The 27,971-nt window shown below is 54.8% G+C and overlaps 1 protein-coding gene across 1 annotated transcript; it reads right to left on the reverse strand.

Moving 5' to 3' along the window:
• Window positions 1–453: 453 nt before the first annotated feature.
• TTYH3 (tweety family member 3) lies at window positions 454–27,748 on the reverse strand. The gene is made up of 14 exons (XM_080940669.1): window positions 27,523–27,748; window positions 15,661–15,830; window positions 15,284–15,395; window positions 14,952–15,172; window positions 14,527–14,622; window positions 13,453–13,525; window positions 13,142–13,217; window positions 12,080–12,135; window positions 11,373–11,465; window positions 9,650–9,742; window positions 9,354–9,490; window positions 7,268–7,441; window positions 6,626–6,701; window positions 454–3,247 (listed from the first exon to the last, which is right to left on the reverse strand). Exons 1-14 carry the CDS (start codon window positions 27,643–27,645, stop codon window positions 3,173–3,175), a joined length of 1,575 nt encoding a protein of 524 aa, XP_080796795.1. The 5' UTR covers window positions 27,646–27,748; the 3' UTR covers window positions 454–3,172.
• Window positions 27,749–27,971: the final 223 nt, after the last annotated feature.

Below are 27,971 nucleotides of genomic sequence, written 5' to 3' on the forward strand. Positions count from 1 at the left end.
GCTTTCATGTACAATTCCCTCACTGGGTGCCTCTAGGCAGGTGTTTTACCACTACCCACACCCCAGCCCCTCACTGGGGGATTCTAGGCAGGGGCTCTACCACTGAGCCACACCCCAGCCCTTCTATTGAGCCTTTTGGACTGATCCCCAGCTTCTATATTCTTCCATCCCTTCCTGACTCAGCAGCTAGAGAAATTCATGTGAAATGAACACTAGATAGTGTCACTCTCAATGGATCCACCCCAGCCAACGAGGTCCTGATCTCCTGTCCATGAAACTAAACATTGTCTCCACAGACCTCACTCCGTACCCACGACCCTAGCCTGAGCCACAAGCAACTACCCTGTGTACAGCCTATGGCTCTGGATTCTCTAGCAAATTCGGGGGGGGGGGGGGGCGGGGGAGACAGTCCTGTTTTTTTAAAATTGTTTATTTGAAAACATGAAACCCAAGCTGAATAGAGACCACAGAAATTACATGGACAAGAACTTTAGTTATTTGCCAAGAAAAATAAAGTTCCCCAAAGAAATAAAAATCAAACCCAAGCCCAGTTAAGAAAACGAAAGCACAGCAACAGTGACACAGCCATGGCCCGACGGAGGCTGGAGGGGACCTGGGGCTGGCTCGATTCAGATGACAGCGTCCACTGGGGGGATGCAGGCAGAGGGAAGTAACTGGGAGGCAAATCTCACAAAATCAGATAGAGGAGGAAGGGCGCAGCACACCACCATTATGATCAAAACCAGAGACCCTGGTCACCTGTGGCCCAGGGGCTAACTATGTTCTGGGCTGGGGCCTGGTAGGCCGGCATTGGAGCTGGGGTCAGGAATTGCATAGTGACATGGGGTGGGAGGGGCACTGGGAGAAGGGCGTGAAGGATGTTCCAGGCCAGGGTCTTCTGCTACTTACATAATAAACCAGAGTGTGTTTGCTGTAGGTGGTGGCCTCCGGTCCTATCAGCTTTCCCAGCCAGATCCCTCCTTCTGGCTTCGCTAGGGATCTGGCTCCGGTTTGGTGGCTCAACCCCCATTACCCAACAGAGCTGTAGGGGCTGCTGGGGTAAGAGGGACTGGGTACCAATCGCAGGCAGCTGACACTGGACTGCTCACCCCTGGGGATGTGGGGGAGCCACTTGGATTAAGTAGGTAAGTGGCACCCCAGAAATCAGGAAACAAAATGGAACAAACCACAGTGGTAGGAGCCGTCTCCTCCGCAGAGGTCAGGGTGAGAACCCCCTTTTCGTTTCCCCTTGCTTCCTCTCTTCAGCCTCGGTGAGTGAAACGTCACAGATGGGGGCACACACGCACACGACAGTCAGGACTCCCAAGACAGCACAAGTTCACAGCCACATCCGGGCAGCGCCCGCCTCTCATGCTATATACATTCACCTTGTGGCCAGCTCACAGCCAGGAGCAGCATTTGTGCTTCTGAGAGGCCCCAGGGCACACACCTTAGGTCAGGAACATAGCCATAGTGGGCAGACTGGCTGCAGCTGGGCTTCTAATGGCCCTAGAAGTTCCTGGCACCAGTTCAGCTGGAGCCAAGGGCAGGGGACCTTGCACTGAGGTTCTGTCATGCTCAGGAGCTACAGATGCTCAGACTGCGACCCCTAGGTCCTTTGACTCCCATACCCCACTCCTTTTGGTCCCAGACACCAGCACAAAGAAAGGGGTTGTTTGGGAAGGAATGCAATGTGGAAACTCTCCCATTTGGGGGGAGCTGAAGCCCAGGGGGTTCTGGGGTCCATAGCTGCCAGGTTGCTTCAGGAGGGCCACAGGTCTGTAAACCAACTACCACAGGGTCCCCCAGCCCTGCCCCTCCCACCACATGCTGCTCCACTGGCCTGTAGCTGCCTGTCCCACAGACCAGAGCTCACACTGGCTGGCTGGGCCAGGGGAGAGTCTCCAGGTCCTGATTTGGAAGCTAATTCAGGCAGCAGGGAAGCACAGCAAACATCACACTAAAGCCAAAAGCACCTTAGGCAAGCAGTGTTCTGGGTGGGGGGACTGAGGCCACAGACTTCAGTCCCTAGTCCTCAGGACATGCTCCTCCTGGGGCAGCACCTGCCTGGGGAGGGGTCTCTAGGCCCTTTGAGTAGCCTGTGGGTCTGGCCCCTCCCTGGCAGTACCCCACAATGAAATGACCACTCTAGCCCTGGCTCCAGGCTAGACTTAGGGTCATGCTTGCTGGCTCAGGGTCAGCCAGGAGTGCCCATGGCAGCTGAGAGTGAGGTTAGTGGTTAGTCCCAGCGGGGGCCTTCTGAGGCTGGGGGCACATTCACAGCCATCACAGGTCCAGCCCCCAAGGGTGGGCTCCAAAGGGCACTGCCGCTTGTCCTGGGTGAGAATGAAACTGAGAGGAAAGTGGGCAGTGTCCTGTGTCGCCGATGTCCCAGACCGCCCTGGAGATGACAAATGTGGTCAGTGCAAAAAAAACAAAGGGGACGAAGCTGCCACTCTTTGGGAATGAATGGGAAAGAGGATTTGGCACCAAGAAGGTGGCCAGCACTGAGAGGCCAGGGAGTGACCTGGGCTCTGCATGGCACCTGCTGTCTGGGGAGGGCTGGCTGGGCATGAGGAAGAGCCCCACCCTAGAGGCAACTCAGAACTGACAGGAAGAGCCAAGTAAGCCGGGTGGATAGAAGGCAGGTGCCGGACGTTGCAAAGACGAGTGTGTGAAGGGGTTGTTCAGTGACGAGCTAATGGCGCCAGGCACAGGGTCTACTGCCTGTGAATGGAGACGTGATCTCGGAAGAGTCAGGAGCTAGGGCAGTACCAGGAAAGGCTTGGTGCAGCTGGAGGGAAGGGAGCGTCCAGAGAGCAAGGAACAGCATGAAGGGTCACCTGTAGAAGGAACATGGGGTGGAAACACCTGGCACAGAGCAGGGCTCAGGAAGGACAAGGGGGGACAGAGGCAGGCAGGGTCGTGTTGCTGGTGGCAGCGTCTGTCCAGGTGAGTGCCCCAGAAGCCTCACTTCTCAGGCTGGCCTGGAGCTCATGCTGGGCACCTCCATGCCTCCTGCAGGGTGGGTATAGCGGGGGGCCTTCAGATGTGCCTAGGGCTGGCCCGGCGTGCCTTGCAGAGGAGGGTCCGGCAGGGTGGAAGCGCAGTGCTGGCATAGGAAGGGTGGGGCAATTGGCACGTGGGGGCAGATGGCTGGCCGGTGTGCGGTCTAGTGCCCACTGCTGCTGGAGTCGGGGCGAGGCTGGCTCGTGGCGAGGTATTTGGCTCTCATGCTGGAGGTGTACTGGAGGAGAGAGGGAAGGAGGGACCAGGGTCAGGTGGGTTCCTAGGTGGGACTGAGCAGCCAGCAGCCTCTTTTGATGTGGTCCTTGGTAGGGTGAGCCACAGCCGACCCTTGGGGAAGCACAGTTGGCAGAATTCTAAGGTTAAGAGGCCACTGGCCCAGGGCTGGACCAGGGACGAGTACAGATTAGGGGTGATGATACCTAGAGTACAAAGGTCAGCCTCTGCAGCCGAGGCTGTACCAGAGGCAAGCTCCCTTCCCAGTGAAGTACATTCAGCCCCCTTCTATCACTAGGCCACTTTCAGAGTCCCAGTTAGATCTTTGCCACCTCCAATAATTCAGCTCAAAAGCTCTGAATGCATCACACATGCCAAGGACAGAAAGGCCACATGAGCCCTTCTATACCTCTGCCTCAGAGCTGTGCCCTGCATCCAGGCAAGGGCTCCCAGGGCAGGCCCTCAGGAAGCTAGGCCACAGACTGGAGTTGGTAAGTCCCACTGGGGTCAGGACGCTGAAGCTTCCTCCCAGCCTTTCAGCTCCATCACTCCCAGGAAATGGGGACACTTGAAGCTAGAGTGACTTTGCCTCACTCCTTGGATGGAAAAATGAACTAAAGGATGTGTGACTCGGGACAGAGGTGACTGCCTGGTTCTGCAGAAGGCCTATATATACACCTTAGCCACCTTAATAGGTGCGAAGGTTTGAGTAGTATGTGCGCGCATGTGCGTGTGCGTTTGTCTGTGTTTGTTTGCAGAGAAACACGCCTCCAAGCATGTGCCAAGGCCAGGCAGTGTTGACCTCACCCACCCCACCTCAGGGAGCACAGGCTGGCTCCACAGTTCCCAGATGAGAGACACTGCTCCCCGGGTACTGAGTACTTTCCTGAGACATTCTAGGTTAAGGTTGCAAGCAGCCTATGAGGCGGCCATGGTGAGGGGGTCGGGGGAGCAGGGGCCCAGAGCCATGTCATTCCATGGACATGCAGAGGTGACAAGGGATGGGGGTTGGAATGGGACAACTGGTGGGATGGAACGGGAGGTGGCAGCCCAGAGAGGCCTGGAGGAACCCAAGCAGGCATGGGACAGGGGGCAGGTACTCACCCATATGAGCACACCTGTGTGTACCCTGTGCATGGGTCAACATGCAGGACCACACACCCAGGGACCCAGCTCTGCATCCAAAGCCCACAGGGGCCTGGATGGGAGTGACAAGATGGGTTGGGCCACCTGCAGCTGATGACAGAGTCAAGCCTGGACCGGGGTTCCCTGTGACATCAGTGATCTCAGGACCACTTCAGAGCCTCCAGACCCCCAGACAGTGGGTGTAGGACGGTGAGCAGAGGGTGCAAGGCATGAAGGACAGGCGGACAGCCGTGCGGGATGGGGGCTGGTCAGTACCTGTCACTCTGAGGGTACAGCTACCACAGTGTTCGGGCGCTGTCCATGGGTTTAAATTGCCAGCCTGCATGGCTGCCAGAGTCCAGGGCAGCCAGGTAGCGCTAGGAGGACCCAGGGGGGAGGGATGCAGGAGAGAGAGAGAGAGGGGTGTCCTCAACGCCAGGCGTGGCCGGCCCCTAGTGGACCATGAGACCAGAGGGCCAAGGGTGAGGGCAGTCAAATGTGACGCAGAGGCCTGACAGTCCCTGGTCCAGGTCTGGGCATCCCAGCACCGCCCTGTGCTAGAGGACATTGTGGGGATATGGCTGACATAAGGTGGGTGTTCCTAAAACAAGGCGGCCTTTAGCCTTTTAGGTCCTGTCCTCACAGCCCAGCCCTCGGGGAAGCCCCAGGAGCCCCACCTTTCCAACAGCACATCCTTCAGTGTACATCTCACTCTGGGGGCTTGGAAAAGACATCAGGCCTGGGCTACAACAGCCTGGGGCTGGGACACTGGTGGATGTTTAGAGAGAGAAAGGAAGACAGGCAGGGAAAAAGATAAGAAAAGAGGAGGAGGAAAGGAGGAAAAGCAGGAGGGAGGAAAAAATGGAAGAAAAGAGAAGGGAGGCTGAGACAGAAGGGTGAGAGGAGGAGGGTGAGAAGAGGGGGAAGAGGAGGAGGGTGGGAAGAGGGGGGAAGAGGAGGAGGGTGAGAAGAGGGGGAAGAGGAGGATGGTGAGAGGAGGAAGAAAGAGGAGGGTGAGAGGAGGAAGTAATAGGAGGAGGGTGGGAAGAGGAGGAGGATGAGAGGAGGAGGGAAGAGGAGGAGGGTGGGAAGAGGGGGAAGAGGAGGAGGGTGGGAAGAGGAAGAGGAGGAGGGTGAGAGGAGGAAGTAAGAGGAGGGTGAGAGGAGGAAGTAATAGGAGGAGGGTGGGAAGAGGAGGAGGATGAGAGGAGGAGGGAAGAGGAGGAGGGTGGGAAGAGGAGGAGGGTGAGAGGAGGAGGGAAGAGGAGGAGGGTGAGAGGAGGAGGGGAGAGGAGGGTGAGAGGAGGAAGTAAGAGGAGGGTGAGAGGAGGAAGTAATAGGAGGAGGGTGGGAAAAGGAGGAGGATGAGAGAAGGAGGGAAGAGGAGGAGGGTGGGAAGAGGGGGAAGAGGAGGAGGGTGGGAAGAGGAAGAGGAGGAGGGTGGGAAGAGGAGGAGGGTGAGAGGAGGAGGGAAGAGGAGGAGGGTGGGAAGAGGAGGAGGGTGAGAGGAGGAGGGAAGAGGAGGAGGGAAGAGAAGGAGGGTGAGAGGAGGAGGGAAGAGGAGGGTGAGAGGAAGAAGTAATAGGAGGAGGGTGGGAAGAGGAGGAGGATGAGAGGAGGAGGGAAGAGGAGGAGGGTGGGAAGAGGGGGAAGAGGAGGAGGGTGGGAAGAGGAAGAGGAGGAGGGTGGGAAGAGGAGGAGGGTGAGAGGAGGAGGGAAGAGGAGGAGGATGAGAGGAGGAAGTAAGAGGAGGGTGAGAGGAGGAAGTAATAGGAGGAGGGTAGGAAGAGGAGGAGGATGAGAGGAGGGTGGGAAGAGGAGGAGGATGAGAGGAGGAGGGAAGAGGAGGAGGGTGGGAAGAGGAGGAGGGTGAGAGGAGGAGGGTGAGAGGAGGAAGAGGGAGGGAAAGGGGGGGGAGACAAGGCTGGTTTACATAGTGAAAGCACCAAGCCAAGGCATTGCCAAGTCCAGGGGAAAGGTGGGAGGAGTGCAGGGGCCCTGCTGGCTGCCTGCTCATCTCAAGAAAGAACCAAGGGCAACCTGCTGGGTAGCAGAGCCCAGAGGCTATGCACTGACCCCCAGGCTCCTCAGAGCTGGTGAGAGCTGCAGGACCCACCCAGCCCCATTTATGTAGGCCCACAGCTTTCTCAAGAGCCCAGGCAGCCTCTGAGAGCCACACCAGGGTACTGTGGCGGCAGACAGGCAGAGCCATCAAGCCCAAGAGTCTCCCCATCCTCCCTCCTGCCCTGAGACTTACTGAGGGCGGTGGGGACTCGCGCCCAATGAGGGGGGTGTTCTCACAGCGGGGATTCTGGAAATTGGCATTCTGGCTCCTGAGTGGAAGGGGAGAGAGAACATGTGAACAGTCAGGGCCACATGGACTTTCTCTGGGGGAAGGGCCCATCTTTCTGTTGTTGTTTTGAGGGTCGTTGTGATTGGTTTGGTTTAGTTTAGATAGGGTCTCATGTAGCTCAGGCTGGCCTGGAACTTGCTATGCTGCCAAAGATGACCTTAAACTCCCAATCCTCCTGCCTCTACCTACTGAGTGACGGGATCACAGGTGTGTACCGTGGAGCAGACAGGTGCCATGCCTGGCCAGCTCTGCCAATGTTAACTTTACAGTAGCAAGCTCGGACAGTCTTCAATGCATGCCTACAGCCCTCCAGATTGCCAGCCTACCACAGAAGCGCACACCCTCCGCGGGGCCATGTGCCCCTCCCCCATGGCTTTTGACTGGGCTCACCTAGCCACAGGTTAGTGCCAGACCATTCCACAGGAAGCCCTGGCTGCCCAGCCTTGATGAAAGCCTCCCACCCCACCCCCCAGTACCTCCATGCAGCTATACAGGCCCCGCAACCAAGTTTGTACACGGTCCCTGTCCCCGACCTCCACAACTCACATGTACTCGGTGACCGGGGCATTGCTGACAGTGTGTGCGGCGGCTGGGATGCTGGCTTCACTGCCATAGCTGCTCCCACAGCTGTACAAACTGGGCATGTGCACTCGGTAAAGGCTGTCATGTGCCTGCCGTGGCCCTTGGGCAGTGTCCTCTTCCCCATCCTCATCTGGGCCCCTGCAAGGAGGGACAGCACAGGCTCAGTGTCCTTAGCCTGAGGCACTGACGCGTGGCAGGGTTATGGGCTAGCCATCTTTGTCCTCGGAGAGAGCATTCTGCATTGCACCTTCATTTGGGCTACGATGTTCTCTTTTGGTTTTGCAGGGTCTGTCCTCAAACTTGGATGGCCCGATGTGACCTGCTCTGCTCCCCTCTGGCTTTCCACCCCCTACTCCCTGTTAGTGGCTGTGGGCCAGACTTATGCTGTTCTGCTCTGCACGAATGCAAGGCTGGGCGGCTGGGTGGGAATCGCTCAGGTGGGACAGTCGAGTTGCTGGTGTGTTTACAATGAGCCAGGCAGGACCCTCACACAGAGCTCTCCCCTGGCCCCCAATATGTGGCCCTTTAAAAAGAGAGTAATGTTTTACTTTGAATTCTGTGCACTTGTGTGGGGAGTCTGTGCACAAGAGTGCAGGTGCTCACGGAGACCAGTAGAGGGCACTGGCTCCCCCAACGTGGGTGTGCTCGGAACTAAACATGGGTCCTCTGCAACTCTTCACCCTGAGCCATTGCTCCAGCTCCTCTCATAGGTTGCTTTTACAAGAGCAGTGTAGTTACCTGTTCGGCCACATAGTAAGCAAGGATAAAGTTGGGACATGACCACAAACATGGAATTCTGAGACTCTCTCCATTCTCCTAAAGGCTCCATGTATGTCACCATTGTCATCACCATCATCACTACCACCTACCACTGTCACACAACTGCCACATTCACTGTTGCTAGAATCACTAACCCCCACCATCCCCGGCATCCTTACCATCGGCAGCATCATGACGCGTACCATCACCACCATGATCCCTCCGAATCACCATGGCCGTCACTACCACCATCACTATCACCATGACGTCCACCCGTCATCGGGCTCGTTATCAACACTGCTACCACTGCCACCAGCACGTCCCCTCTGCCTTCATCAGAGTCATTACTGCTGTCACCGTCCTCAATGCATGAGCAGCGGCGGCACTGTCACCACGACGTCTGCATTCATCCCCGGCCCCACTTCAAACATCCTCCTCATAACTGCCACCATAGACCGCCCCTCCCCATCCTCACCACCACCCTCGGTTTTTGTCTGTTTGGGTTTTTTTTTGGTTGGCTGGTTGGTGTTTAGAGACAGGGTCTCTCTGTGTAGCCCTGGCTGTCCTGGAACTCACTCTGCAGACCAGGCTGGCCTTGAAGTCAGATTCACCAGCCTCTGTACAAAGGTGCGGGCCACCACCACTCAGCTGTCTTTCTGTTTGTTTATTTTGAGATAAAATTTCTCTTTATAGTCCTGGTTGTCCTGGAACTAACTTTCTATGCAGTGCAGGCTGGCCTCGAACTCACAGAGATCCACTTGCCTCTACCTCCTGAGTGCTGGGATTAAAGTTGTGAATGGCCATGTCCAGCCGTCACAACCCTCCTTACCATCACTAATTCTACTGCCACCAAAGGGAAAAGAAGAGAAGAACAGCACAGGCACAGGGGACAGACCTGTCATCTGAGCTGGGCCACAAACAGCACCCATGGCCCCAGTGGAGGGAGGGGAGAGGTCTGGGGGATGTGTCAAGGAAGCAAGCCTGACTCTCTGCGTCTCCTCAGCCTAGTCCTATGCTGAGGAAAATGAGGCCATGAGGATTCCTGACTTCAAAGATATATCTTGGTCCCCAGTAGGATACGGTCACCAGAACTTCGTACTGCTGAAACCAAGCCCTGCCACCCACAGCTGTGCGCATCTGTCCCTGGGATTGTGGAAGACATGCTCTGCAGCACCTCTAGGGTGTAGGGCATAAAGCTGACACAAGGGGGCAGGAGAGGCTGGAAAGAGCACTCCTCTCACCTCCAGGGTGCACAGAATCTCCAAGCCCCAGAGCCCAGTGACAACCTTACCTCTTCTGCTGCCAGGTATGTGGAATGCTGCAGACAATGGAGCTGAACATGAGGGCTGTGACAAAGGAAAAGAGGGCCAGGTAGATGAGGCCCTCCACACCGTCGTAGCAGAAGCCCGTCAGTGCCTGCACGTAGTCCTGAGCCGGAAGAATGGGAGAGAATTGAGGACAGGCAGTGAAATCTACTCCCTAGGCCACACATGAGGCGGGATAGGAAACCCACCAGCATCCCAAGGACCCCCCATCTCTTTCTGGTGGCTCCCCTCCTCCCCGACCCCAGCTGCCCAGTGGCCTTACCAGATGCAAGCTGCGGCAGTCCACCAGGGCGGTGAGATGCTGGAGATTCACTTCTGTGCCATTTAGCACCTCCTGGACTCGGAGCAAAGGATCCTGGGGCGAAGAGTTCACACGCCACTTAGTTTTAGCATAAGGGCTGGGAAGACCCCCCAAGGAGCCATGCCCCCACCCTGGCATCCTTCCATCTCCCAACTAGGAATCCACCTCCTGAACCCATCCCTATACAGCCCCATCAGGGTTTTCAGAAATGGCAAGTCTGGGTTCCATGCCTTGGGAACAGAGACCGGGGAACCTGCTGATTCCTATCCACTATTAAGCTTAATTAATTTTGTCAAGAGTCTTGCTATTTACTGTGATTTTAAACTCATAATCATGCCTCAGCCTCTTTCAGTGCGGGGATTAGAGGTGCACACTATCATATCTGGCTAGATTTCCCTCACTGATGTGGGAGAAACTCACTATGCTGAGCCGTTCTACTCTTAAAGGCAGAAGAAATGGCTCAACAGTTCAAAGAGGCTGCCCTTCTAGAAAACTCAGGTTGGGTTTTCAGTACCTACATGGTATCTCACAACTGTCTGTGACTCTAATTCCAGGGGATCTGATGTCCTCTGGCCTGTACAGGAACCAGGCACATGGTATATGGATACACACACACACACACACACACACACACACACACACAGGCAAAACACCATGGACATAAAATAAAATTAAAAAATACATTTTACAAAAGCCAAATTTTAGGCTGGTTGTAGTAGACAACCCCAGTACTCCTCAGAAGCACAGCAGGAGGGTTACTGCATAGCAAGTCTTTTCTTTCTGTTTCTGTTGGTTTGGTTTGGTTTGTGAAAGATGGGGTCTCACCATGTAGCCCTGGCTGTCCTCAAACTCACAAAGATCCATCTGATCCTGCCTTGAGTGCTGGCACTAAGGACTGCGCCACCTCACCTGGCTGCTGAACGTTATTAAAAGGTCACCTATCATCTGGGAGCTTGTGCTGGTGTGAGGGACTGAGTTGTGTCTACAAACCATGGGCTAAAGGCCTAACCCAGAACCTCAGAAAGTCACATTTCGGATGGAAACCCTTTCTGCAGGGCCGGGATGGGACCCAGGGCCTGACAAATGCCTGACAAGCACTTTCTATAGAGTCTCTCTGGAGCCCAGGCTAGACTCTCACTTCATGCAGCTGAGACTGACCTGGAAGGCCAGATCCTTTCCTAGTGTTCACCAAGAGTCAGGTGTGTGCCACAAGACCTAACCAGGCCTTGTTTTTATGAGATAGGGTTTGGCCATGTAGCCTAGGTTAGCCTAGAATTCAAGATCTTGCCTCAGCCTCCTGTGTCGTCCCACGATTATAACCATGCCACTACGCCAAGCTTGTTTTCCTTTTCGTATAAAGAACAAACATTTATTCCATTTCATTGTGGTGTGTGTACGCGCAGGCATGCACTATGTGTGCAAGCATGCCACGGTAAGCACGTGAAGGTCAGAGGACAATGTGTAGGAACGCTTCTTTCTGTCCATGTGGGTCTCCAGGATGGAACTCAGGTTGTCAGGCTTGGCAGTAAAGACCCTTTCATTCTGAGCTACCTCACCAGCTCCTCAAATACTTTACAAATCCATGGAAAATGTTCAGGGAGAAGGGGGGGTGGTGAAAAGGAGAGCAATCAAGACCCTTGGGTTCCCACCAGTCAGGGCCACCCTTGCCTACGGCCCCCCTCACCTTCGTGGCTGGGAATTCCCGGGGAACACTCCTCAGCAGCTCGGCAACGACATCCTGCATTTCCACGAGAGCCTTGTGGCTGCCCGACAGCTTCTGCTCCACAGAGAAGTGTGGCATCTAGTGGCTGCCACCTGCTCCTCCTACCCCAGCCCTCCCAACATGGGTAGCCCACAAGAGCCCAAGTGGGTCAGTTATGCCTGACTCCACCCAGCAGGCTACAGAATATCCCTTCTCCCTGAAGGTGCCCACGCAAGGGACAAAATACACACCCCTGAGGAGGTAACAGAAGCCTGTATTCACTTCAGAGAGCAAAACAAAGCATTCTCAATGGAAATGTATCTTCAGGATGCAAGGGTACCCTCACCCCATTATTGTTACAACAGGGGTACAGGGTATGGCTAGCTAGGACTGCCAAACTCTTCAAATGGGCTCTTCCCATATCTGCTCACATGCACCAGTCAGCTAGCCTCTGTTCTGCAGGCCAGCTGAGGGAACCCCAAAGAGTGAAAGGCATCCCAAGGATCCCCCATTACATGGGCCATCACAAGGATGGGACAATAGATCAGCATCCCCAAGCTGGGTTTGCACCGAGCCTAAGGGGCTAGCAACTTCAGATATTGGGCTTGGAGGCTGGGCCCACAGCTCTTTCAGCCTCTCCCCACACCGTGTCCCTGGCCTTGGCCACTCAGGACCAGCTTGGCTCTCACCTGCTGGAAGGGGTTGGTGGCACGGGGCGAGCAAGCCAAGTAGTATTGCAAAATGTCTGTGAAGAGAGGGAGGGGGCTGAGTGCGGGTCCTGTCTGTGTCTGCATGCAATTACGTGCATTACCGTTGTCCTCAAGCGTGCCTGCTCGTGTCTGGGTGTCTACATGTGCCGTCTGCAAATGGTACATGTATGCATGCATGTACTTCCACATACTTGTATGTACATGCATTCACACACACAGGTATGTGTGTTTGCATGTGCGTGAGGCTGAGCCAAGACCCCATCTTCAGAATGGAGCCCCTGAAGTGTGCAGGACACTTGGAGGTGGAATGGGCCCCAGTACACACACTCAGCCATAGGTTCTGCACCCCATTTGGTTTCTAGGGATGGAAGGGCTGCAGGACCAGGGTCATGGCTCCTCACTTTCTTCCTGCAGACAGGGTGACAGAATTCCTGTTGGTGCTACCTCGAGGGAACAACCCTGCCCACTGTCCACCTGCTCAAGCCTCCTCTGTCTGGGGCCTGTGGTTCTCTAACAGCGTCTTCCTTCCTTCATGTCAGCTAGCAGCCTTGGGAAGTTTTTATTTATTTCATACTTCTGTGTTCTTTGAGACAGTCTCACCCAGGATGAATCTAGAACTCAAGATCCTCCTGCTATGGCCTCTGAATACTGGGATTCCCGTGTGTGCTGTGCCCAACCTCAGGACGCTTTTACAAGGATGCCACACCATGTCGTGGGCCTAACCCTTTCTTCCCCACTACAAGAAAGCCCATACTCCCAACTGTGGCTCAGCCTTCTGGCTTCCCACCCTCTCTGTTCCCAATTAGCTACTTCACAAGCACAGCTGGGTGTCTGTCTCAGATGTCCAGTGGAGACGCAGTCTCCTGTTTAACAAGTGTGACCCCCTGGCTGCCTACTTAGAAGCAGCCTGGGGCACTGGCTTCCTGGCCTGTGCCATGCCTCCCTGAGGTCAAAGGCCTGCGAGAGCAAGAGTTCCTCAGCCTTTTCCACCTTGCTGTCTGTCCTAGGTCACTCCAGTCCCATGCATAGCCACAGACTCACCCCCACTCAGTACTGAGTGCTCCTCCACCATCTTGGTCACGAAGGTGTCAGGGTCTATGCAGAAGTCACTGGAGCCCTGAGGTGAGCAAGGCAAGAAATGCTGGTGACCAAGCTGGGCCTCAGAGGGAACCAGGCCCACCCAGAGTTCTCAGGAAGACCCTGCTCCCCAGGGCAGGACCTTTGTTCAGGGGGACAGAGTACAACGTGGGAAACTTGGGTTTGTATGACCTAGGGCAAGTGAGGACTTAGAGGAGAATGGCTTCCTCCCCACTAAAGCCACTGATGACAATTCCTGGGCCCCTGCCACTCACCACAGACACGGCCAGCTCCAAGCCCAGTGCACCCCAGCTGATGACCAGGGCCAAGACACCCAGCAAGCAGACCCTTGGGGCAAAGAAGGCCCATCAGGCTGGGAGTAGGAGCATGCTACACACAGCAGTGACAGCTGCAGTGCAGAGTGTGCCAGGCCTCCAGGGCCCGGGGGCTCTGACACACAGGACAGTAAGTTCTCCTGTGGCTGGTCTCGGTTCTACTCAAGACCCAGGACCTGGGCAGATGAAATGCTCTTCCTGGCTGAGATGGGCCTCAATTCATACCAGGAGACCAGTGAGCAGCCCGGGCTTGGCTAGAATACCCAGAAATACCCTAGAGACATCTCGTTTATAAGAAATCATGATCACAACGATGCCAACAGCTCCTGTTCCTTTGCTCCAGCCACATGGGCTCCCTGCCCTTCTACACACCACCCAACGGCAGGCCTGCACACTAACCCACGTCCCTTCCCTCCTGTCCCTTGTCCTGGAGCTCCGTGGGTGAATCACACATTAAAGAATGCCCTGTCTCTGAGTTTGCTTTCTGCCTACCCATTATCAACCTGACCCTCAGCTTCAGGGCAGCTATCCTTGGGTGCCACTGGCAGGGGCTGGAGGGTTCTTGGCTCGGCAGTGCCCAGTCCACACAGTAACTGAGAGGTGAGTGCTCAGGTGGGACAGTGACATTACCTCGCAGCCTCCCCACTGGTAAGCTATCATCCTTATTTCAGAGGAGATGGGTCTGGCACCAGTGGGTCACTTGCTCAAGGTAACCAGCCTAGCATGCCTGTCCCCTCCACCACCTCGAGACCTGGCCAGGTGGCTTGTAAGTACTGTCTGCATAGACTCTCCTAGGAAGGTGCACATCTAATGACCATACACAGGAAAGTGGATAGTGATGCTGGCCATAGCAATATGGCATCCAGGGAGGGGAAGGCTGCTCTTAGGGAGACACTTGTGACCAGAGCCTCTTGAGTCTCACTGAGGGGAGGAGACAGGGCTATGTTACCTCATCCCATCACCCCATACCTCTATCCCTAGACCCACAGAAGCCCACCTTCCCCTCAGACTCACCCAACCAAGATACCCTTGGAGCTTCGGATGAGGCCCACCAGCACTAGGAGGCAGATAATGACATCAAGCAACAGCAGGCCCAGGTACCCCAGCCACCTGTGGACACACACAGGCGTAAGCCAGGCATGGACAAGGGTGGGATAAATAGCCTGGGACTAGTGTCTTTTTTGGCAGGGTCTTGCTGTTTAGCCCAGGCTGGCCTGGTGCTCTCTGTCCCTTTGCCCCAGCCTCCCTGGTGTTGGGATTACAGTTGTAAACCACCAAGCCTGACTTGATGTCAGTTCTTGAAGACAGCGCTTCCTCCCACAGGGATTCTTGCTATGACTGGCAGCCTGTAAGGCCTCGGGGACTAGGTAGGCGGTAGGTCGATGATGCTCTACCCAGGTCGGGTGGACCCTAGTGGAAAAGAAAGCAGCTCGGCGCACCTGTACCAGTCATAGAGGTCCACCTGTTCAGCCAGCACCTCCAGCGATACTCCAGGGTTCCTCCAAAAGGGGATGGCAGCAGTGTAGCCCAGCAGTGTCCCCAGCAGGGTCTGCAGCCGCTGCACAGCCCTCAGTGGCTCCTGACGCCCGGCCAGCTGCCTCTCCAGGCTCTGTAGGTTGGGTTCCACTGTTCGGTTCAGGGCTGCAGCCGTGTCCCACACCTTCGGGAGAAGCAGTGTAAGCTGGAGCCTGGTGCAGAGCTGTCATCTGCACTACCAGATGCACACAGAAGGTTCTAGAACACACAGGATGCTCCCTAGCCAGCTACTCACGCGGTCCTGAACCCCTGCCACTGTGCGGTTGGCATGGCGGAGTGAGTAGGTGGCTCGATGAACACCGTCGCTGGTCTCCCCGTTGCCGTAGAATCCCACGGCGATGCCCGCACTAGGGGAGGCAGAACCAGCGAATGCGGAGTTTGCAGCCGAGCCTTCCCAACAGCCCCGGCCTGGTGCCGATGGTCCCCAATCTCCTTACCCCCACCCCACATCCTACAATTTTACCAGCCCCGTTCCTTTCCTAACCCTACTCCGTGTCCTCCAAGCCCTGGCTCCCACCTATCTTCTATCCCCACCGCCACCCCCTCGGCTCCCTAACCACGCCCCCACCCGCCTCCACGTGGCGCCCTCCAGCCCCTCCCTCTCCGGCTTACCTGCAGACCAATGTGGCGATGATGACGCACCAGGCGGTGCAGCAACAGTCCGCGTCCAGGTGCTCATCTGTTTTCCTCCGCCGGCAGCACAGCCAGAAGGAGTAGAAGAGCAGGAAGAGGAGGTCTAGGGCCAGGCAGGCCAGGGCAGCGGCCCCCAGCAGCAGCAGCGCCTGAGAGCAGGTGGGCAGACAGAAGCACGCTGGAGGATATGGGGCTGTCCCGTGTCAGCCCCTCTTCCCAGTGGTTCTGCATTTTTTAGCCTTTCTGCTGTCCCCAGTAAGGAAACATCAGAAGCCATGCGTTGTGTCAGGTGGCACATGGCTGTAATTCCAGAACCCAGGAGTCTGAAGCAGGAGAGTTCCTGTAAGTTCAAAGCTATGGAATATAGAACAGAACTCTACTTCAAACGAACAAACAAACAAAACAAAAAGAGCTAGATGCAGAAATGGCTCAATGGTTAGGAGTACTAGATGTTCTTCCAAGGAACAAAGGTTCAACACAGCACCCACATGGCAGCTAACTGTCTGAGACAACAATCAGAAGGAGAGCTGACACCCTCCACTGGCCTCTGGGGGTATGAAGTATGCATGTGGTACACAGACTCATGCAAAAACCCATGCAAATAAAATAAAATAAATCTTATTTTAAAACCAAGAAAATCTGGGTCTGTGAGACTGCTCAATAGATAAAGGTGCTGGTACAAAGACACCCTGAGTTCAATCCCACGCCGTGCATGGTGGGAGGGGAGAGCACCCCTGACTCCAGAAGTAGTCTGATCTCCACATGTGAACCATGAAATGTGTCCTTCCCCTTCACCCACACACACACACCATCTCCACATGTGAACCATGAAATGTGTCCTTCCCCTTCACCCACACACACACACCATCTCCACATGTGAACCATGAAATGTGTCCTTCCCCTTCACACACACCCACACCCACACACACACACACACACACACATGCGCGCCCACACATTAGAGAGGTAGACAGGAAGGACAGGCCAGTAAACAGGCTCTCTTTGTAGTGGAAGTGAGCTCTCAGTTCACTTCCTGTGCAGGGTAGGAAGCAGGGTGGTGTTACACACCAATTACTGGGCGGGGGTGGGGGGCACTGAGAGATGCTAGCTGGTTACTTTTTCTGACCCTACCCAGACTATCCCCAGGTTCCCAGACTCTGAGCCTCTCCTGGACCCACCCCAACCTCTCCTTATCCTTCCTGGTTAGAGAGGGATTGCTGATGCTCCTTGGACAAGTGTGCCCTCCTTCGGGCCAGTGACAGAAGAAGCTATGGAGTCAGAATGACTCTGCCCAGCTCCCTGGGGACCACAGGCTGTTCTATCAACAGCCCTGGCAACCCAGTGGGCCATTTCCCAGGAGACAGTTGCCAGGCAGCCAAAGGATGGTGCTTCCTGCCCTCCCAGAAGCCAGCTGGCTCCCACACCTGGAGGCAGGCCTTTACACTTCCCATCTGGCCATGAAGGTGCTTCCTGAACGTCCAGTTAATGTGGGCCAGGAACCAGGGTTCTGTGATCCAAAGCTACAGTATTGTCCTAAGGCTAAGGGGCCACTGGAACCTGGGCTTCTGCTTGTGGTACAGTGAAAAAACAAAACAAAACAAAACAAAAAAACCCCTCAAGGCTGGAGCTCCACCAGGACACCACACGCAGCCCACCCCCCACCAGCTTCAACGTGTCTCTCTACACTGTACCCTGTAGCTACCCGCAGTGTGGGTGCTGCAGGGCCCTGGAGGCAGGCATCTTGCTATGTTTGCAGTGCGTACTATAAGACCTGATCCTTGCGTGGAGGGGAACCAGGAGAGTGTGCCAGAGCCATCCTGCCCAGGAGAGCTGACCCAGGACTACACGGGACAAGAGCAGGCCAGCTTGAAGCAGGCAATAGAGACAGAATCCAGGGACTACCTGTAGACTACAGGCCAGTCATAGGTGCCCCACAGACAGGGCCAATTACTAGCCCCTGCATAGTGGCCATCAGTAAATACCAGCACACTTGAACTTCAACATCCCCTAGATTCCCTCTGAATCTGTTGTCAACCTGCTCACATCTAGACATGGACAAAAGGTACCAATTCTCTGTAGGTTTCCTCCTCACAATAGAGGCAAAGGAACGTAAAGGCCTGTGAAAGCAACTGACCATTCTCTCCCTGGGTGCCAAAGGGCCACCCTAGGACACTCATGTCAACCAGCCCTATTTTGGCCCACATGTCTAGCATGTACACTGGAAGGGAGCTGGAGAGGAAGCCCAGAAACATGACAGGCACCAGGCTCTGGTTCTGAGGTCAGGGCAGGCCTGTACACCCAGTGGCTCCTTGATTGGACCACATCCTCCCATTTGCTAGAAGGGAAAACGTTTTGTAAGCTATGTCCCACGATAGGATCTGTGGGTGGGAGTGAGAATCCTGTTCACAAATGGCACTGCGGAGTTGCAGAGGGATACTCACAAAATGCCACAAGATGACAGGGACTTATGACAGCCTTTGCGCAGGAGGTGATATTGGTACTGAGTTTACAGAGGGAATGAGGGGCCCTGGAGAGGTGGGCACACTGGCTCCTGCCATCATGCCTGAAGACCTGAATTCCAGCCTCAGGACTCACATGACGGAAGGAGAGAATTCACTCCATGTTCATCTCTGACCTCTGCATGCATGCTATGGCATGTACATGAGTGTACACACATGGGTGTACACATACACACGTCAGCATCACCGGAGAGAGGAAACACACACAAGCCGACAGGAATACAGGCTTTAAAGTCTACCTCTGTGGGGAACCCCTAGAGAATGCTACATGTCCTCAGAGGGGTCTGGGGAGTCACATAAACTAAGGTTTAAGGCCAGGAAAAGCACACACCCTTCTTGTCCATACTCAAACATTCTAGTCTGTTCATACACCTGTTCGCAGCTGTGTGTGCCCACACATACAGCACCAACAGGTGTGTACTTGTGAGTTCCAGGGCTCCCAGCACTGGGGAGGCAGAGGTGGGCAGATCTCTGAGTTTGAGGCTGGCCTGGCTTACACAGTGAAAAAGGTAGAAGAGAGCTAGCCTTAGGAAAGCCCATGGTAATGGGCAGGGGTGGCACAGGCCTCTAATGGCAGCACTTGGGAGCAGAGGCAGTTGGATCTCTGTGAGTTGCAGCCTCTACAAAGAGAATTCCAGGACATTCAGGACTATAACAAAAAGAAAACTTGTCTGAAAAACCAAAAAAAAAGGAAAAAATCCCATGGCCACCCAAAAACACTGGTACCCTGGAGCTCAAAGAACAGGTGTCACATAACAATCTCAAGGCTAGTCAAGACCTATAGTAGTGACAGTCACACCAGGTACCTGGTATTCTCAACTCCTTATTCTCAGGGCAGCCAAGTGGCCACACTTGCTCTCCTCCCCCATCCTGGTCTGACCTGATCTAGGAAGCTCCTTCTGACCACATTTCTACCCCATGTCTCCAGGTCAGCTAGCATATCACCAATGAGATGTTAGGATGTGATGCCAAACCCCTGGAGGGATGCTGCTAACATCTGTACTGCAAGCCTGGGAGAGGCTATCCTCCAATCTACCAGGATCTGTGCCCAGAGAATGCGTTCAACCACAGCAGGAATAAACTGAGAAACTCCTCCCCCAAATCACAAGAGGCCAGGGGAACTTTCCAGCACAACCATTCCTTCCAGATAGGGGCAATGGTAATGAAAGCTCACGGTCAGTCCTCGAGGCCAGGGAACGCCTGTAGAAACTGAGCCCCAGGAATGGAAAAGATGGCACACTTTAGTTTACACTTAGGGAAAGCATGTCAGCAGACACTTTGAGGTCCTGTGAGACAGCTGGCTGAGACAGCGTGACTTTCTTCCCAAGTCTCTGAGGCCAGATCCCAGAGGACATGCTTCCATGGGGGCACTAGGCCAATGTACTCAGTGACAGAGCAACCACCACTGCCCACAGGCCATTGAGGATGATAATAGGAAATGCCACTCAGCATCTAGGCTCTGACCACATGGAATTTTCCGTCTGTGGTAAAAGTGATCTAGAGGCTCAGTTGGGTGGGGCGGGCACTCATCTCTGTCCTGGGCTACTGGCCACAGTGTAGGCTGCAGGAACCAGGCTCCCAGCAAAGGTGGGCAGGGGACAACACTGTCTTCAGTTCCCAGTAGTCCCCTATTGTGACTCTCTCAGCTCCCAGATGCAATACTCATGAGCCACATTACATATGCACCTTTCATACATGTAAAAAGCCAGGAGCAAACTTCCAGGTGGGATCTGTCTTAAGTTAGGACTTTTATTGCTATGATGAAACACCAAAGACTAAAAAGCAAGTTGGGGAGGAAAAAGTTTATTCAGCATATGTTTCCAGATGATAGTCCTTCGTTGGAGGAAGTGAGGACAGGAATTCAAGGGAGGCCGGAACCTGGGGGCAGGAGCTGATGCAGAGGCCATGGAGGGGTGCTGCTTACTGGCTTGCTTCCCATGGCTTGTTCAGCCTGCTTTCCTAGAGAACCCAGGACTACCAGCCTAGAGATGGAAATGCCCACAATGAGCTGGGCCCTCCCCTATCAATAACTAAAAAAAAATCTTACAGCCAGAGCTTAGGGAGGCATTTCCTCAACTTAGGTCCTTCCTTTCAGATACCTTTAGTTTGTGTGTCAAGTTGACATAAGACAGGCCAGCATAGCACTGTTGAGGCTCTGGACCCACCAGTGTAGAAGCATCTAGACAGTCATCTAGAGGAAGCACAAAGCCACAGCTTCCTGGGTAGAGATGAGCCACCAGGAAGGGGTCAGGGATCAGGAAGGGATCCAGGACACAAGGTGGGGATGTGGATAGGAGGCGTGAAAGAAGGCAGGGAAGTGAGACCCTTTTTCTTGCACAGAAAGCTTCCAATTGTAACCTTATATCTGCCAGTGGAAAGAGATAAAATATGAGGTGGCGTGGATGGGAGCGATTATCCTGAAAGCTGGCTGGGTCAGACTAAGGCTCCACATGTGTCTTGAGCCAGAGTGAGTAAAGGGAAGGGCCCACCGGGCTGAGCCCATGCCCGGGGATCACGAGGGACACACAAGTAGCTGAGCGCGTACATAGCTGTCTCAGCATGTGTGAGCCACAGACCAGACTCCCTGAGGCTGGCCAGGAAGCCCACTGTCAGCCCCCCAGTGGGGACCCAGGGTCCTCCGCCCACTGTCCCTGAGGGGCTGCCAGGGTGCTGAGCTGGCTGCATGACCATGGACCCCCACCCCCAACATGCTGGGCTGAGGAACCAGTGATGCTGGCCAGAAATTAAAAGCAGATTTTCCATCGGGCCAGGCTTGGGTTTTACAAATTCCAGGACAGTGAGTTCGTGGCAGGGCCGAGAGAGAGAGAGAGAGAGAGAGAGAGAGAGAGAGAGAGAGAGAGAGAGAGAGAGAGAGAGAGAGAGAGAGAGAGAGAGAGAGCTGATGGCTGCTGTGCAGAGGTGGGCTGGGGAGGAGGGACAGGGGTCCAACTTACTACTACTGTTCCCCCACCCTGAGATTTTAAGTTGAGGTGTCCAGAGCTATGCAGTCATATGCTAGTGTCCCTCGGGCCTCATTCTAAAGGCATTCACTGTCAGATACGCTGACAGGGACCTTCTCAAACCTCAGCTCAGGGAACTTTCAGGAAAGTTCTCCTGTCTCCATGTTCAGCAGGGCAAGTGGCTCCTGGCCCTGTGACACAGTTCCCAGGATGCCCATCAGAGCTTCTCCATTTTAGGATACAGCAGGCACCCAATCGGGACATGTGCACCCTAGTTTGACAGAACTATACAAGGGGCTTTACTTCCAATAGTGTCTGGCCTACATAGTCACATGTCCAGTCTCTCGGTGACCATGTGAGGAATTTCCCATTTCCCTGACCCCAAGGCCCTGGCTTCATAGCAAGATTGTTCTTTTAGGCCTTACCAGAACTGTCTGTGGGTAAGGGGGTGTGTACAAGCAGGGGAACTGCCTCAGGAGGACAAAAATGTCCAACTCCAATACTACTCAGGGAAGGGGCTTTCCTAGAAAAGAGTTTAGAAATGAACAGGGCAGTCGGCGCCTCAGAGTCAGGGCAACAGAGCACACAGCTCCCCAGAGTATGACCAAGAGTGGCCAAATGACCTGGTATAGGCCCCAGGTAGCAAGATGCCACACTGGGTGAGGCAGGAGAGGAAAACAGGAGAGAAAGAGGTGGCAGAGAGTCTCATGGACAGCTGAGCCTAGTGGGAAGACAGAGGGAGGCGGCATCCCTAGAGAAAGCTGGGAATGGCCTTGGGGTAGTCTGATCCCAACCTTTACTCAGGAACCTTTGGATTTGATTTTGTGTTAGTCGGGAGACAAGGTCACACATAGGCCAGGTTGGCCTCACATTCTCTCTGTAGGGGATGGGAGCCTTGACTTCCTGACCCACTGTCTCTACCTCCAAGTGCTAGGATCACAGCCGTGCACCACTGCCCTGGTTTATGCAGGGCTGAACTTTGTTACAGGCTGGGCAAATGGGCTACCAACATAAATTTAACAACATAATTTGCTGTTTTAACTGTAACACTCTACTTAAATTTATTGTGTGTGTAGGGGAGCCCTATATGCCGCTATCCATGTGTGGAAGTCAGAAGCAACCTTATGAGGCTGGTTTTTCCTTCCCCTTTACATGGAATCTGGGGTCTGAATTCAGGTCTCCAGGCTTGTGCACCAAACGCCTTGGCCACTGAACCATCCCAATGGTTCACTTGCTTGCTTCTAAGTCAGGATATGCAGCCACGCTAGCCTCAAACTCATGATATTTCTGTCCCAGCTTTCCAAGTGCTAGGACTATAGGCATGTACTACTCACACCTCGCTAGCAGAGAAGACGGGATTTCTCTGTGTAGCTCCAGTTGTCCTGGACTCAACCAGGCTGGCCTTGAACTCAGAGATCCGCCTGCATCTGGGATCAAAGCCGTATGCCACCACTGCCTGGCTAGAAGCCGTCTTAAAGTTTCTTCTTGGGAATTCTGAAGGCCCAAGACTGCATGGCCAGAGATGGCCGCAGGGCTGATTGTCATACTGTCTGAGGCTCCTATAGCAGCAGCCATGGCTGACACAGGGACTGATCAAATAGCACAGCATTTTCCAGATCTAGGCAGTGTAACTCTGGCACACCCACCTCGAATAGAGTGGATGTTATGGTCCACAATCACAGTTTCTCCATCCTTGACCATAAGTAACTACTGATTCGAACTTGGTTCATAATACTCCCCCGGGACTCAGTAATTAGCCACAATGCACAAGCATGTTCAGCCAAGCGTGTGTGGTAGAGACATGCCTGCCTCCCTTAATACAGGGCCCCTGTTCCTTGGACCATCATTTCCCAACCAGGGGTTGCTCTAGAAGCTTCCACCCAGATCTAGACTTGGGGTGAGGGGCAGAGTGGCAGTGTAAAGGGGTTCTGTATGGGTCCTTTTCTCACTTGCAACTTCAGAGTTCTGGTCAGCACTATGAGACGCTGAGAAGCACCCAGAAGTACTGAGACTCTAAACAGAGGCTGGAGATGTAACTCAGTTGGTAGAACACTTGCCTAGAAGGGACGAAGTCTGGGTTCCATCTACAGGGTCCCTGCTCCTTGTATCATCATCTCCAGCCAGAGGTTGATCTACAAGCCTCCGCGTAGCTCCAGATGTTGTGGAGTATCGTGGGGAACTAATGAAGTAGAGACATGCTCATCCTTAACATCCTGGGTTCAAGGCCAGCCCTTACATGAGACGGCTCAGTGGGTACAACAGTTCTGAGAACTGAGACAAAGCCGAGGTCGGTGGTGTGCATCTGAAACCCCAGCTCTCCTGTGGGTAGTGAGATGAGAGGAAGGCAGAGACAGGAGAATCCCTAGAAGCTTGTCAGCTGGTACATGCATAGGCAAATGACAAGGACAGGAATGTGCACACACATACATATCACATTTGTACACAATTCAAAAACAAAGCAAACAATTTGTAAAAATGAGACAAAGCTTGGGGCGTGCCTCAGTGGGGTTAGATCTCTAGCATTAGGGTGGGGGTCGGTAGGGAGGAAGGACAAGATGAAAGAAACATGGCAGTATGCAATACGACTCTGGTTTCAAGTGGCATCATCCCAAAAATGCAAGCACATGGACAGACTCCAGCTGGGTGGCTCCTTTATCTGCGCACGGTCACCTCCCACCCCACCCCGAGTGTCCCACAGTTGTGTGCTCTCTGTGTAAGCTGAAAGCAGGCGATAAGGCTCCCTTTTCAGACAGAGCTCATTTCCTGAGTAGTCAGGAGGATGACAATGAAGCCAGCCCTGCCCAGAGGACACAGTCAAGCTGCCAACCTGCCTGCTATGCCGCTGACCTTGTACATTGAAGCTCTTATGAGCCAGCTGCAAGCTCTGGGAGCAGACCCCTGGTCCCAAGGGCTATTTAACTAGAGCCTAAATAGTGGTCCGTGACACAGGGCACCCAGTACCTCCTAGGCAGCACGTTACCCTGTGCCTCTCGGATAGAGGGTCTCTGAGCTGACACCCCAGGGCTTCTCCACCTCATGCCTTTGCTACTTTGTTCCCGTTATTAGAGCTCTTTCTCAAGGCCTGACTATACCACCTAGTCAGTCTCTCCCTCCCTTTTAATTGATGCTGCCGCAGATCAAACCCAGAGCTAGGCAAATGGTAAGCTATATTCCATACCCCAACCCTAACCCCTTTTTAAAAGATAGGATCTACTAAATTGCCAGTTTTGAATTCATTCTGCAGGCCTGGGTGGCCTTGAACTTGCCTCCCGAGTAGCTGGGATGCCATGCTTGCATGGCCATGCCTGAACCTCGGGACTGATGGGAAATGGTCCCACAGGCCGGCAGGCAAGTGCTACCAGCTATCTAGATGGCTAGTGTGCTGCTGGCCATCTGTATACCAGGACTGAGCCGGTAGACAGTGAGTCAGAGAGAAAGCTGGTGAGTCCCAAGCCTTGGCTGGTAGTCTCCATGGCAGACTAGGTAAGCCTCCTCAGACTGCAAGCCCCACAGCCCCTGCACTTGACCCCATCACCAGCGGTAACAGTTCTCCATCAGCAAACAGTTCCGGGCCTGCCTTGAACTGACAGAGATAGTGAACCAGACACGGTGAGACTGGAAGAGTGAGCATGGATTGGGTAGAAGCAGGCTCATGAGGGCTGATGGGAGATAAGAGGCAGATAATTTACCCCACACCATAATGAGGTCAGAAGCTGTCAATGCTCTACTCTGAGAGGGGTCTCATGCCCAGGCAGCCAGAACAGGACCAAATGAACATCAAAACTTCAGTCAGGACAAGCTGGCTGCAGGCCAGCTCAGCTCCCAGAGCCTCTGGGTCCCATTCTGTCTACTGCTGGTATTTCAGTTCCTCCCCATGAGGTGAATGCAGTTACCCACACAGATGCTTCGAAAATCCAGATACCCCATTGAAATGGAGAAGCTAAGGAATGCTGGGGATAGCCCAACCCCAGAGGAGCCTAACTAGCAGCTTCTGTGGACTGCCTGGTAAGAAACCAGTGTAAAATCCAACCAGACTGGCAGAGCCCTTCCACCAGGTGGTCCTTCCCCTCAGCACTGTAACAGGCTCAGAGACACTCCACTAACACAACAGTACGCAACCTGCACAAACGCTGCAGGGCATGCTGATCTCTATGCTGGTTTTATATAAACACACTGGTTCTATACTGGTTTCTCACCAGTCCAGTTAACAGCAGGGTCCAAGACACCCTCACAACAGCCAGTCCACTCCTGCTGTGGGCTCCAGGAGGTAGGGGTAAAAGATGCCCCCCACCTGCTCCCTGACTGAGGCTAAGCCTTAGTGTGTACAGACAGACAGCTTGCACAGACGGCCCTGTGTGAGAAGAGGCAAGAACAGGCAGCTCCACACAGGGCTTGACTGGGAATCTAATTTCAGGTTCCATCAGGTTCCAGACAGTGGGCTGTGAGTGTAAAAGACAAGCCCAGTGTCCCCATCTGAGGAGATGTAACAGCTTTCTTCCCTAGTGGGACACAGTTCAAGTGTGGACAGGGTGGATTGCTGAGAGGGTCCCCTGGGACAGGACAGCCTCCCTAACAAGCATGTATATGCAACCACACACACAGAGTAATACCTCACCAGGGAAGATGGGATGGAGCCTGTGAGAAACCATTACGCACCCACCCAGAAAGGGAACTCCTGCCTTTCTCCCCACAGGTAACCCTCGCAAAACCAAACGTTCCGATTCCAAGATGAAGGGAGGAAGCTCCGAGACACTAGAGCACAACTCAGAGAGGGCAAGGGCACCAAGCACATCCACAACCCTGGCCTCGGTGGGGGTGTTGGGGGGGTGGAGCCAGGCTGGGTTCCACACCGTGAATTATTCAGTGGCTAATTCTGCTCCTGGGAGAGGAGGCAGGAGGGAGGCTGAGTCAGAGGCCTCCCACAGTGGAGCGGCAAAAGCAGGCAGGACCAGGCTTAACTGGGGACACAGAGCTGCAGGCCCACAGATCTAAAGACCTATAGAGCTGGGCCTGAACCACTACCTTCAGATTCCCAGGGACTGCAGGGACTGAATCCTCACCCTCTCCCTGTCACAACTGTGCCAGAAAAGCAACAACGAAGCAAAAGCAGGCGGCAGCCCACCGACCTCAGGAAATGCTACCCGGCTGCCCCATGTGCCAGCGGGCCATCCGAGCTGACAGCCAGGCAAACCCTAGGTAGGCAACTTTCCAAGAATAGCTCATACAGTTTCTTCCAGGAAAAAGCATAACAATACCATCACACAGTAAGAAAACCACATGTGTCCCTCCACCCCCACCGGGGGCTGGCCTTCCCCCAAAATCCCCAGGTGAGGTCCCGGTCATGTATCTCCTTACTGTCTCTCAGGGCTCAGGCCTTGCCCTACTCCTCACACTTGTTCTAATCTGCTCAGGAACATCAGCAGCTTCGGGAGCTGGGATCAGGTAGGGATAGAGAGCGGGGACAGCCCTGTGCTCTCACCCTCAACTTCCAGTTTTCAATAAGATGAGGACAGTCGCAGAGATATTTGGCACAGCCGCAGGAACACTTGATTCCCAGGAGCCCCTGGACAGAAACTCTGAAGTGCTTGGTGACCAAGTGGGCTGGTCATTCTTTTTTCTGGAATCTGGAGCAGGAAGGAAAAGCCTACAACCATGGTCCCCCTGCTCTGCACTCAAATGACAGTGGTTCAGTAGTGGGGGTGGTGCTGGGACTTGGCAGGACGCCAGACTTGGGGCTTCGCTGGGAGAGGGCTGCCAAGTGCCCCATGGCCCCCAGCCCAGACGGAGGCCCACTCACCCCACTTCAGCCAGGCCTCATTTTCCACCCTGGGTTGAGAGACTGCTTGCACCCTGGTTTCCCACAACCACGCGACACCCTGTGTACATCCCACAGCCTGACCGTGAAGCAAGGGGTCATTAGCAGCCACAGAAAGCTGGCTATGGCCCAGGCTCCTCACCCACCAACAGTCTGGCAGCGGGATTCCCTAGCTGGGGGAAGAGGTCGAGGAAAACCCTCGTGCCTGAATCCAGGGTTCCAGCCTCGGCTAGCGGAGTGTGTGTGTGGGGGGGGTGCTCTGCTGGGGAGCAGCTGACTGCCTACAGGATGAAGATGGGCCTGCCAGAACCCATAGGATCAGAGGGGGTCTATCAGGAGAGGGAGGCAGCTCCGTCAATCCAGATAGGAGGCCCTGATGACACGGAGGGGCTGAACAGCTTCCAGGGGGTGTTCAACGTTAATCCCTGGAAAGATTATCAACGAACCGGAGGCGACCCCTAGATTGAAAGGGGATGAGGAAGCTCCAGCCCCTTGGGAGGGGCCATGACCCAGGGCCCCTGACCCCACACCCGGGGGCGCGCGTCACCTGCTGGTAGTCGGTGTCTTCGGGCCGGAATTGGCTGCTGGTGGCCTCCCACCGCAGGTCGAAGTGCGGCAGCCGGTGCAAGAGGCTCACCCACCAGGGCGCTGCGTAGCTGACCCCAGCCATGGCGGGCGGGCGGCCGCTACGCCGGGCTTCCCTCGATGCCGGATGCACGGGGCTCAGGGACCCGCCGACCCTTGCTCAGCTGCCCTCATCGTGCCTGCTACCAGGGGCCCCGGCCCGGCCCGGCCCGGCTCGGCCCGGCTCGGCTGCGCTCGGCTCCGCTCGGCCGCCCGCGCTCGCCGCCTCTTTGTTCACCGCCGCTGCCGCCGCCCCCTCCGCGCACCCGCCCGCCCGCCCTCAGGCCCCACCCCCACACCGCTATAGGCCCGCCGCCCTCAGACCCCACCTCAGCCGGCCTCCCGGTCCCTAGACCCCGCCCCCACACCTCT

This window comes from Micromys minutus, assembly GCF_963924665.1.
Source record: "Micromys minutus genome assembly, chromosome: 29".
NCBI classification, from domain to species: Eukaryota; Metazoa; Chordata; class Mammalia; order Rodentia; family Muridae; genus Micromys; species Micromys minutus.